At 48.2% G+C, this 12,634-nt stretch overlaps 1 protein-coding gene across 1 annotated transcript in view; it reads left to right on the top strand.

Moving 5' to 3' along the window:
• Positions 1 to 912: 912 nt before the first annotated feature.
• LOC116833583 (scavenger receptor cysteine-rich type 1 protein M130-like) overlaps positions 913 to 12,634 on the top strand; it is a gene marked incomplete at its 5' end in the record, with an annotated part of 38,320 nt that continues 26,598 nt past the window's right edge. Inside the window, 5 exon segments of the mRNA XM_075061433.1 lie at positions 913 to 983; positions 986 to 1,217; positions 1,457 to 1,774; positions 8,273 to 8,590; positions 8,856 to 8,984. Coding sequence (XP_074917534.1) covers positions 913 to 983; positions 986 to 1,217; positions 1,457 to 1,774; positions 8,273 to 8,590; positions 8,856 to 8,984 — 1,068 coding nt within the window.

The following is a 12,634-nucleotide window of genomic DNA, read 5'->3' as shown; positions in this document are numbered from 1 at the left end:
ACTAGATATATACTTAAACCTGTCATGGCATGGGCTCTATGTTTTTTGCTGCCCCAAGCACAGCAGTCAGTCCATGTTTCCTCGGTCACATGGATTTGGCGGCATTTCTGCAGGAGGTCCACCAGGGTCCCCGCTCCTTCAGTGTCCACCAGATCTTGCGCCGAAATACCGGCGGAACCTCCCACAGACATGCTGCCAAAGGCAGACTGACTGCTGCCCCTCACAGCAACTGGCAGCCACCACTCCCGTGGCTTGCAGCACCCTGGCATGCGCTTGCTGCACTGGTGCCTGGAGCTGCCGTGGTGTGGGGCGATAGTCTAGCTGACTTCGTGAGGTTCCTTCCAGCCTACATTTCATATTATTCCAAGATTTGATAAGCTATTCAGGCCTGCTGATTTTTTAAAAAAATTTATCCCAGTAGATACTGTTAACATCCTCCTTAGATGCCAATGGACTGCAGAGTGGTTCACCCTTTCACATAGTATGAAAACACATCCTGCTTCTATCCAAAACCAGAAATGTTTATTGAACACTTCTGCTTTATTGGCATCCTTATAAATATTTTACCATCTCCATTTGTAATGGGCCTACACCTTTTGTTAGGATTTGTTTGTTTGTTTTGCTTCTAATATATTTTTAAAAATTCTCATTACTGTTCATAGCCCTGCCAAACATGGATTTTTTTCCCTGCTAGCTTTAGCTTCCCTTATCGATTTTCAATAATTTCTAATGTATATTGATTACTATTGAATTCCCCTCTTTCCGTTTTTGTACTTTTTTTTTTTTTTATTTCTAATTGCTGCCTGCACTGCCCCACTGCACCAGGACGGGCTTTTGGCCAAGGTTCTAGGGCAGTGGAACACCTAACTCTGTAAGGCTCCTTTGTATTTTCATCTTCCATTGGCTTTCTAGGACACATTGAGCTCAAGCTGGTTGGAGGGGACAGTGCTTGCTCCGGACGTGTGGAAAGTAAAACATAAAACACACCTGGGCTACAATCTGTGATGCACACTTTGATCTCAAAGCTGCCAGTGTTATCTGTAACGGACTACAGTGTGGAACAGCTCTATCTATCCCAGGAGGAGCTCACTTCGGAAAAGGACGTGGACCATCTGGAGTGAGGAATTTCCAGTGTGTAGGGAATGAGTCACACCACGTGTACTGTCCCAGGGTATCACACAGGAGACCTACATGCTCACATGCAAGTGTCATATGCTCACGTAAGAATTTGGCATGTCTCTAAAATCCCAGTGTTGTGTATTCTAGAGCAGGGTGCAGCAATAAATGATTTAACTCTGTAGGGAGCTGGGATAATAGGGCTGCTACCAGCTTCTAGTAAAACCTAAACAATCCAATATAATGGGAATGGGTTCAATCCCCCCGACTTTCCTTTTCTTTATTATTTAAAATAAAATATCTTAAATGCTCCCTCTCTAAACCCCTTCTCCCTTCTCCCCTGGGCACACAGGTTTCCGGCTGGTGAACGGCAGCACAGCGTGCTCAGGGAGGGTGGAGATCCAGATTCATGGTGCCTGGGGAACCCTCTGTGACTCACGCTGGGATTTATTAGATGCCAACGTTCTCTGTCATCAGCTCGACTGCGGATTTGCTGTATCAGCCCCAGGAGGAGGGTACTTTGGAAAAGGAACCGGCTCTATCTGGACAGACACATTTCACTGTAAAGGGATTGAAACCCATTTGGACCATTGCCCTGTTACTGCCCTGGGAGCTTCCCAGTGCTCACACTACAATGATGCCAGTGTGATTTGTTCAGGTAAGTGCAGGAGAGATGAGGATTAAGGACACCTGCCCCTCAGTGTGTGACGCTGCCCCCGGAGCAAGGGAACCTCAGGGCACAGCAAGGGAAGGGGGAGCTAGATCCTAAACCACGTATAATAATAGTAAATGTATTGAAGATACAATGTAAGTAAATAATATTATCACAAAAGAATAGTTGTGACCTGGGAAAGCCCTGGATTCTCCACTAAAAACATCAACAACTCCATCCTTTACGCAGGGCAGCGGAGCAGGGGCAGCACTTTGTCCTTCAGGTTACATAAATGTCATCATTTCATTGTCCCCAGCCTTCTCCAATAGTAATTAGAGTGGAGCTGGTCATGACTCCTAATATGGAGGTTGCTTCACACTTTCTAGTATAAAATTATTCTCAGCACTTCTTGGTAAGCTCTCACACCTGCCTTGATTGCTGCAGCCTTTGCAATTTGGGAAGGGGTCAGTGCTGGGGCCAGGGAGGTGCCTTCTCCTAGTGCAAGGAGATTCCTTCCAGGTTTGTCTGAATTATAAACTGCTGAAAATCACCATCTCCCTTTTCTCACATGAGTTCCTATAGGTATTTTTGGTAGCACACCACAGAGAAAGAAATGATTTCACTCACTTGTATGGGATTTTTTGCTGGTTTTTCATTTTTTTTTTGTTACTTTCTTCACACCTTTCCAACTGAAAAAAATCCAAAGACTTTCCCCCCTGCGTTCTTACTTTTTTACTTTTTTCTAAATTTTTACAGTGAAAGAAGAGGTAAAAAATAGAAGCAGGGAGGAAGTGGCAAACCTATAAATCCAAAAAGGAAAGGAAAGGAAAGGAAAATGAATTTTGGAAAGGAAAATGAATGTTTCATTTTCCAAAAGCTGAAATGAATCAATATTTTAGTTCAACAAAAATTTTCATTCCATTTCCACGTGCCAGTATCTCAGATCCGTGTAAAAATTGAAATATTGCATTCGAAATACTTCACAGAAAAAAATTTGGATTGTTGACCCACTCTAATATTTACATTTTATTTTTAAAAAATAAAATATTAAACCACACTATTTAGTTTATTTAGTCAAAGCCAAAGGCACAAGAATTAGAAAATACCAGAGTTAAGGTTACCTGTGAAATGTTAATTCAGCCCCCCGCCCTGCCTTGTGCATATACATTATGATAGAGTCTAATTATATGCACACCTCCTATTATTCTCACCCACCCCCTGCTCCTGCCTCCTTCAGTGCACTGGGAGGATGGTGCTCAGGTGATGGGGGAGCTGTTGAATATGTCTTTTTATCCTTATCATTCATCATGTGATCTAGGGCCTTATTCACTCTATATACCATACAAACACTGCACTGAATACAGAATTAACTTCTTCATGGGTTTTTCTATAGTGGTTATCACTGTAATATGAGAATGCTAAACACAAACATTAATGAATTTTTCTTCATAACACCCCAGGAGATAGCAGAATTTTATGATACCTATTTCAAAAGTGATGTAGGCACTTAGAAGCCCAAGAATAACATTTTCAAAAATGCCTAAGTGACTTAGAGACTTAAATCCAGTAACTTAGGAGCCCAAGAACCATGCAGGCTTCTCCCTCTTGCTGCCTAAGTCACTCCTGAAGATGGCCCTTAGGCTCCTACATCATTTAGCTGCTTTTGAAAATTTTACATACAATGATTAAAGCCAAAATTCTAAACTTGGGGTGAGTGGGCAGCAACCTGAGACCCTCAGGGCTTAATTCTTCATAGTACTCACCATTTCTGCAGAGCTTTGTGTGTTCAAAGTATTCTCCAGACATTAATAAAACCTCACCAAACTCCAGGGAAGCAGGTAATAAGTAGTATTATTAACTCCATTTTACAAATGGTGAAACTGAAAGAGAAAAGCGAAGTGATTTGCCCAAGGCCATCCAGTGAGTCAGCAGCAGAGACAGGATAAAACTCGGTGTTTTTACTTGCAGCCCTGTGCTCATTTCCTCCAACCACACTGTCTGGCTTCAGAAGAGCTGAGCAGCCACATCTTGTCTTGACCCTAGCAGCAGTTGAGAGTGCTCAGTACTTCTGCAAATCACACTCCATAAAAACTGGCTTAAGAGACCTGCTCAGCATCACCTGTGAAGTCTGCGGCAGAGGCAGGAACAGAACTGAGCTCTAGAGAATGACGGTCACTGCTCTTAACAGGAGCATCCTAGTTCTTCCTGCGCTCCGCTGCTTATTCTCTACAGGCCTTCCAGTTTCTAAAGTGAATGAGGCAGGGGTCGTATAGGCAACAACCTGATGCTGCACAACCCCAATTTATCCCCTGTGGGAAAAATAATTCACTAGAAAACATAATTTTAATGGCCAGCCAATCTGGTTCTCTTGTGGCTAAATGGAGCCCGTCTTCTGGGTCTATAGATCCACAGACCTGGTAAGACCAAAAGGCCATTGGGATCGTCTGCTTTCCTCACCAAAGGATACCCCCCCTCAGGGGTGGAGTTGAACCTTGGCGAGTAGTAGTTGTGGCGAATTTGTATAATCCAACTGAAATGAAAACTGAAATCTGATGAAGAGGGTTAGAGAGACAGCATTGGGCTGAGGTATATCGTTGATTGGACCAACACCTGTGGTGATAGAGACTAGCTGCTGAGCTTGCACACACCTCTCTCTGTCAGAACAAGGCAGCTCTAGGCACACTAGCTACAGCACCTGCTTGAGGCAGCCCGATCTGCAGGGGCGGCATGAGCTGAGAACCAACAGGGACTCTGGGGAGCTGTAAGTTCTTGTTAGCTCCCATCCCTATAGAGCAGCCCTGGAACAGGGAAAGAACTACATTCTAGCATTCCCTTTGGCCACTAGCAACTGGAAAGGAAGGAGGGGGACCTCATGTGGGAGACTGCTGTGAGTGAAGAGTGGTAGGGAGAGACCCATATTTTAACATCAAAAAACAGACACTCACTCAGGGGAGGGAAGCTCCAGCCTGCCACCATCCATCCCTCTGACTGCCCCCACAGAAACCCAACCCATCAACTCCCCCTGCTCCCTGTCTCCTGATCACCCCTCCCGGGACCCCTGCCCCTAACTTCCCCAAGACCCCACCCTACCTGTCCTCTTGACAAACCCTGGGACTCCCATGCCTATCCAACTGCTGCCTGTCCCCTCTCTGCCCCCCTAATCTCTGCCCCGTTCAACCCCCCCTTCTCCTTGTCCCTTGACTGCCCCCCAGAATCCCCCGTATCCCCAACCCCCAGCCTCCTTATTGTACCACTCAGGCCAGCGTGTTCTGGCTCCGTGCAGCTCCAGAAGCTGCTGCATACATGCTGCTGTGCTCCCCCGCAGAGCCCACAGCCCCTCCTCCGCCACACACACACAGCACTGCCTTCCAGATTTGAACCACTTCAAAATTCAGGAGCGCTCAAGCTCAGTTTTGGCAGCTGTTACGTCATTTCTCCCAAATCAAAGATATCTGATCCACTGTAACTTGCTGTGAAAAAGTAGGAAAAATTGAGCAAGAAATGCTCCCAGTGGTCTATTAGGACTGGAAGGCTATTTTTCAACAGCCATTGCCTTTTGCTTGTTTGTTGTTAAAAGGAAGACAGTGATATTGCTTGGCAAATTCCCCATAAGAAAGAAAGGGTGGAACAAAAGGAATAATAAGGCACCTCACTTTTCCTCATTTATGGAGGACAGTCTTAATAATGCATCCAGATATCCTCCAATCACACAAGCTGAAAATTGCTCCACTTTATTGCAGCTTGTAACACATGGAACTAATCCTGTCTGTGTTCTGTACACATCCAAAAATCCTGCTAAATGACCCTCCTGGAAGCGAGTTACCAGTGACCCAGGGCGGGGCGCAAGAGGTGTGTGGTGTGGGCGCACTGATAGGAGGGGAAGAGGGGAAGCCAAGGGCGGGTGGCAGAGGCCTGGGAGAGGACACTGGTGGGGAGCAAAAGGGGAAAGCCCAGCACGTGGGTGGCAAGGGTTGGTGTGTGGTGAGGGGGGGGGGGGAAGGGGAGAGAAACCCAGGGCTGGTAGAGGGGGCAGCCAAAATTTTTTTGCTTGGGGTGGCAAAAAAGCGAGAGCCAGCCCTGCTTCTGCTGAATGAAGTTGCAAACCCCTTCTGTGCCCCATCTTCAAATCCATGTACAGTATCTCCATAGGGATTTCAACCTTCTTCCTAATGGACACGTAGCTTCCAGGACTGTACCCACAGAGCCCAGAGTCACTGGTTCACACCATGACTAAGCCTATAAGGCCCTGCCCAGTACTCAAAACATACATCTACTCTCCTCTTTACTGCTGATACCTTTGTACCTTGGGAGCAATTCACCTCGCAGTTCTCCTGCTTCTCACAGATGCTGCTACCTGTATTCCTAAGTGAATTCCCTGCAGCCCTGCCCTGCCTCTCCTAACTTGCTACCCAGCCCATACCCTAGTTCTTGGAGGGAACTTCTTAGCACATGAAAATGCTGATTTCTCCCTACATTTGCTGCATGGAAAATCCCTTCTAAGGAAAAACACCTGGTCCCTTCCATACGAGCTCCATCTGCTGTGATCCCATTTGACCTTCCTGATGGGCGGTGGTACCCAGTTATATCCTTGAGCCTTCTCGGAAAGCCCCAAATCTACTCTCTACCCTCACACTACACTAGTGGCACAGCTAGGATAGGAAACCTGGGTGGGCCTCAGCTTTCGGGGGGTGGGTAGTGATGAGAGGGGCAAAGGGAAGGGTGCAGGAGGGATCCAGTGTCCTGGGGAGGGAGCAGGAGAGAGGAGGGGATTGCCTCCCTCCACCCATTCCAGCCGGCCCTTACTGCTCAGCAGGTACTCAAAGCTGAGGCTGCCCAGGCCACACAGGCTGCTGGGTGTGCCTACAGTAACCAGATAGCAAATGTGAAAAATTGGACAGGTTGTGGGAGGTAATAGACACCTATGTAAGAAAAAGCCCCAGGACTGTACTTATAAAATCGGGACATCTGGTCACCTAGGTGTGCCCTTGTGGAGAAGAGGGGTCCCACTGGGGGCTCGAGCTCCATGCTCCCTTCCTGACCCTGGCTTTGTGTCAGTCAGCCCAGCTGCATCCCTTTCTTGCTGATGCTAGGAGCTGCTGCCCTGGTTTCTGGCCCCAGCACTAGCCCTGGATTTCAACCACCTCTGCCCCCACAAGGCACACCCCCCACGGAGCTAGCACTGGGGTCAGAGACCAGGGAAGCAGCACATGGCGCCAGCAGGAGAACCCAGGTTGGTGGACACTGAGCCGGGGATGGGAGTACTAGCCTGTGGATTCGGAGGCTTCGGCCTTGATCTGAGTGGGTCTGAATGCAAACTGGGTGGCTCACGGCCCACCCTTGGCTACATCCTTGCAATACAGGAGCTGCACACAGGCATTCTCCTGCTCCAGTCTTAGGGCGAACTGCTGGCTCTGTTGAAGTCAATGGAGGTTTTACCATTGCCTTAAGTGGGGCCAAGATTTCACTCTTAGCTTTGAAATGTTATTTGGCTACCAAGATCCTTGAGCTGTTTGGATCCAGTGCACACACACTGCACCCGGCAGGTTGTCATACTAGCACATACTGTACCTGACACAGATAGTGAGTGTCCCCTGCACTGACTCTACTGTTGTCTTTTACCATTGTCAGTCTCTCCTGGCTGCACCTGGGTCTGAACTCGGTGAGTAATTCCTAACTTACCACCTTACTCTAGGACTCACTGATTCAGAGACACACACAAACACTGAGATTCACATCCCAAGGAAGTCACAATATTAATCAATAGAGAACAACCCCATCCCTGCCCGCCCCAAGAAAAAAAAACAAAAAACCCCCCTGCTTAGTGTGATGTGAATTGATCAGCTGGAATCTCACATTGGGCTCAGAGATTACACCACACTTCAGAGAACAACTCCAGTCAGAGCAACCAGTGCTGAGAACTATCACACTCTGGGAGCTCCTGCATTGGACCCAGGTGAACCAAGAAGGTTGCCACCTACTGAACAAAGATCAGAGGGAACTAAGAGAATTTACCAACAATAACCTGTTCCTGACCACCATGAGCCCTGCTCTTCCATTGGCCAAACTCCCTCAACGCAAACTTGCCTAAATCACTCACTACCCACCTGCTAAGTGCTTGTGCAGACACCAATCACTGGCTTCCAGGCATTTAAGCCTGGATAAAGTGACTACAAACCTCAGCAGCCATTCCACCACCACACACAGAGACTATTTTCCCAATCAGTAACCTGCAGGAATTCCCTCTCTCCCTCATTTACAGGGGCTGCTAGCAAGCCCTTGTGTCAAGCTCAGAGTGTTACAATCCTTATAGCACCTTCCACTTATAGAGTCAAAAGAATAAGTGTCTTCTGACAGAGGCTGTTCCCTTTAACTCTGTGACACACTCTTATCACTGGCTTATACCTTCTTATTGAGAAACAGTCCATAATTTCATGCACACTCTGTATTATTTCTAGTGTATGACAGGAACGGTTTCAGTGTGTTTCCCATCTCTCCTGAGCCCAGGTCGCTTTGAATCACTCAGACTGCTGAATGGAGAGAGCCGGTGCGATGGGAGAGTTGAGATTTCCCTCCGTGGTGCATGGGGCAGAGTGCTGGATGACCAGTGGGACATGAATGATGCCAGTGTGGTGTGCAGGGAGCTCGAGTGTGGAGTCGCTGAGAAAGTTTATAACCCACCTAAGTCCGAGCAGGGAACGGGCCCTGTGGGGCTGAGAAGGGTCCAGTGTGCAGGAAATGAGACTCATCTGACTCTCTGTGACAACTCCATGTCTGAGACAGCCCAGGCAAGAATTGCTGAGGACGTCGGTGTTGTTTGCTCAGGTGATTTATTTCCAAATCTCACAAACATTCTCTGTTCAATAGGAAAATACATATTAACAGCTGGTATCTATCCCTGCAGGGAGCAGGCAGATCAGACTGGTGAATGGGGCAGGTCGCTGTGCCGGAAGAGTGGAGATTTATTACAATGGCAGCTGGGGGACAGTCTGTGATGATTCCTGGGATCTGTCAGACTCCAATGTCATTTGCAAACAACTGGGATGTGGACATGCCCTCAATGCAACTGTCTCTGCTCATTATGGGCAAGGATCCGGGCAGATCTGGCTGGATGATGTGAACTGCTCTGGGAATGAATCCGATCTCTGGTCATGTCCTTCCAGGAGCTGGGGCCAACACAACTGCAGACACAAAGAGGACGCAGGAGTTCTCTGCTCAGGTCTGTTCTGTGAAGGCTCTGGTGCGCCTGGTTTCCAGGGGATTTAATGGAAGGGTAGATGTTTAAGGTGATCGCTGAGAACGAAACTCTCCCTCACTGTCTGCTTCCCTTTCCCTTGTGTATCTACCTACCAGAGTCACCATTAGAAAGTCCTCAGCTCCCACCCAAAGGTACTGGAGATATTGCAAGATTTCTCTTATATTAGAATGGTGCATCTCAGGTATCCGAAGGAGACAGTATCATGGAAAGCAGTGACTGAAAAGGATGTAGGGTCCTAGTGCAGAAATAACTGAACATGAGCTCCCAGTGGATGTGTGGCAAACGGGCTAATGCAAATCTAGGATGTATAAACAGGGGAGGAATGAGTAAGAGGAGGGACTACATTTTAGTGTTATACCTCGTACTGGTGAGACAGATACTGAAATACTGTGTCCAGTTCTGATGTCCACAAAAATTGGAGAGGGAGCAGAGAAGAGCGACAGAAGCGATCTGAGGGCTTGAATAAAAGACTTACAGTGAGAGATTTAAGATGCTGAATCTGTTTAACTTATCAGAACAATCAAGAGGTGACTTGATTACAGTGCATAAGTTCCTTCATGAGGAGAACATACCACTTACTAAAGGGCTCTTTAATCTAATGGAGAAAGGCAGAACAAGAGTCGATGGCTGGAAGCAGAAACCAGACAAATTCACATCAGAAATAAGGCCCAGGTTTTTAACATGGAGGGTGAGTAACCATTAGAACAAACTACCAGGGAAATGGTGCATTCTGCATCTCTTGAAGTCTTTCTGTCTAGACTGGATGCCATTCTGGAAGCTCTGCTTACATCAGACTCAAGTTATTAGGCTCTATGCAACTGTTTTACAGAAGGTCAAACTGTTTGATCTCATGATCCCGGTCACGCTCTCTGGAGTGGCTCATGGCTCTGAGTGCTCACCTCAGGGCAGATGGTGAGAAACAAGGCAATTCCCTAAACTGGTGGTGTGTCTGTAAGTAGATTTTCACCAAGACAGTAGCAGATGTTAACTCCTGGACCAATGTTCCCTCTAATTTTTTACATCCATGTATGGTATGAATTTTATTATGTGCACCAGCATAGAGGTGATGTGTGGCGGGATTGGGGATGAGAGATTGAGACAGTGGGAGGCAGGTCAGGGCTGATGCAGAGAGTGGCGGTGTGCGGGTTCTGGCTAGGGGTGCAGGCTCTGGGGTGGAGACAAGGATGAGGGGTTTGGGGTCGTGAGGGGGCTCAGGGCTGGGGCAGAGGGTAACAGTGTGGGTCCTAAGGGCTCTGGTTAGGATTGAGGACTCTGGGATATGCCTGGAAATGAAGAGCTCAGGGTGCAGGAATGGGCTCAGGGCTGGGCAGAGAGATGGAGTAAGTGTTGGGTGAGGGCTCTAGCTGGGGCTCTGGGCTATCAGGTAGGGCCATGGATGAATGATTTGGGGTGCAGGCTGCCCTGAGGCTGCAACGGGAAGAGAGGACTCCTCCCAGCCTTCTCCTGCTGCAGCAGCCTGTGGCCAGGTGAGAGGCACTGCTTTCCCCTTGCAGTAAATCCGGGATCAGGGGAGAGGAACCTCTCCCTGGATGTGGCAGATCCAGGGCTGGGGCCAAGGGAGAGGTGCCTGTCCCCAGCTTCAGCAGGTTCGGGGCTGGGAAAGAGGCACCTCTCCAATCCAGGCCCCTGTGGCTCCATGCCTACGTGGCCCTTGATATCCCGCACTGCAGCCATGTGGCCACACAGCTTAAGAGAACGTAGTCCTGGATCAATATACACCTCTACCCCGCTATAACGTGGTTGTGGGGAGCCAAAAATCCCTACCACGTTGTCACGGAGTCCCCGGACAATGCTCTGGAACTGCTCCCCACCAAGCCAGTCAGGAATTTGGGAAGCCTCCTCTCCCTTGGAGCAGATTTGTTCAGGGCAAGAAGCTCACACGTCTTCACCTCCTGGGTCTCTCCTTGGAACATTCAGCATCCTCTGCCCCTCCGTACGCTTCCCGCAGCGAGCCAGCCCCAGCGGGGTCCTGGGTAAGCCACAGGGTCCTGCATCCCCACTTTGTAGTCAGACGTGACTCTTAGCCAGCCAGTAAAACAGAGGTTTATTTGATGACAGGAACAGGGTCTAAAACAGAGCTTGTAGATGCAGCGAACCGCACCCCTCGGCCTGGTCCATTCTGGGGCCCAGCGAGGCAGACCCCTACATCAGCACTTCACCCGTCCACAGCCAGCTCCAGACTAACAACCCCCTCCAGCCCCTCCTCTCTGGCCTTTGTCTCTTTCCCCGGGCCGGGAGGTCACCCGATCTCTTTGTCTCCAACACCTTCAGTTGACACCTTTACAGAGAAGGGGCCCAGGCCATCAGTTGTTAGGAGACAGAGTGCCAGGCATTTAGGTGCACCGGCCCTTTGCTCTGCCAGATACTTCGGAACTGCCTAGGGGACACTGAGGCACCAAAACAGTATTCAGAGAAAACATTAAGAACATTCCTAGTTCATCACACGCGTTATAGGTGAAACCTCGTTATATTGGGGTAGGGGCGGCAGGGCTCCGGTGGTGATTTAAAGAGCTCCAGGCTCCGGCCACTGCGGGGATCCAGTGCCCTTTAAATGGCCAGCAAGCCCTGCTGCTGCAGCCACGGGGTAGTGTTGGCAGGGCTCCAGCGGGATTTAAAGGGCTGCAGCAGCCGAAACCCCGGACCCTTTAAAGCGCAGCCTGAGCCCTGCTGCTACCATGCTATATGCAAACCCGTGTTATATCAGGTCGCGTTATAGTGGAATAGACATGTATCTATTTTCCCAGACAAACTGAACTTAGTGACAATTGGTCACTCGCACCAAAAATCACACCACATTCGGGTTCCTTCCAGTCCCAAGAGACCAGTCACTTATCCCAGATCAGTTGGTACCCTGGATCTTACACCAAGACAATGCCTGTAGCCAATCCTGTAATAAACTATATGCAGGTTTATTGACTAGGAAAAAAAAGTGAAAGGGTTATTTACAGGTTAAAGCAAGCAATCATCTACACAAATGAGTTACCATTTACATCCTAGGAGGAACAGAGTTGTAGTGATCTGTCAATTCCAAATGTCCTTCAGTGCTGACCCAGGGGTAACCTCTTGGGATCTCTGGCTTCAGTTTGGTGTCTCTAGCCTTGTCACTATTCAAACAGCCAAAAAGATGAACAGTCACCACATCTACTATTTTTATTTCCCTCTTCCAGCCTTCAAAGTGGGTGTGATAAGGCCATTAACCAGTCCTGTATATTGTGGTGATCCTTGATGGCCCATCTGATTTTGATAATCCTTCAGGATGGATGGGGGGATGGGTCCCATGCCTGAGTTCACAAGTTGAGAGCAAACATTTTCAAACTTCTAAGGGAAAACTTACATATTTTCTTGTAGGGTGGACCACAGACATTACAAGTGAGATTAATGCCTGCAGCAAATAACAACCATTTCATAGAGGCTAAACACTAAATACATTCTTACAAGACTAATACTTGTTTTGAGCAAAACTAACATACAGGTGACCTGGCCTGATCTTCAGCTACGAGATTGTCAGTTCTCAGCTAATGCCAGTGTCACAATCCTTTCCGGCCTTTATCTGTTACAATCTGTATGTAGCTGCTGGTAAATGGTGGCCT

Source organism: Chelonoidis abingdonii, unplaced genomic scaffold (assembly GCF_003597395.2).
Source record: "Chelonoidis abingdonii isolate Lonesome George unplaced genomic scaffold, CheloAbing_2.0 scaffold0733, whole genome shotgun sequence".
NCBI classification, from domain to species: domain Eukaryota; kingdom Metazoa; phylum Chordata; order Testudines; family Testudinidae; genus Chelonoidis; species Chelonoidis abingdonii.
This window is presented reverse-complemented; position numbering and strand designations above follow the sequence as displayed.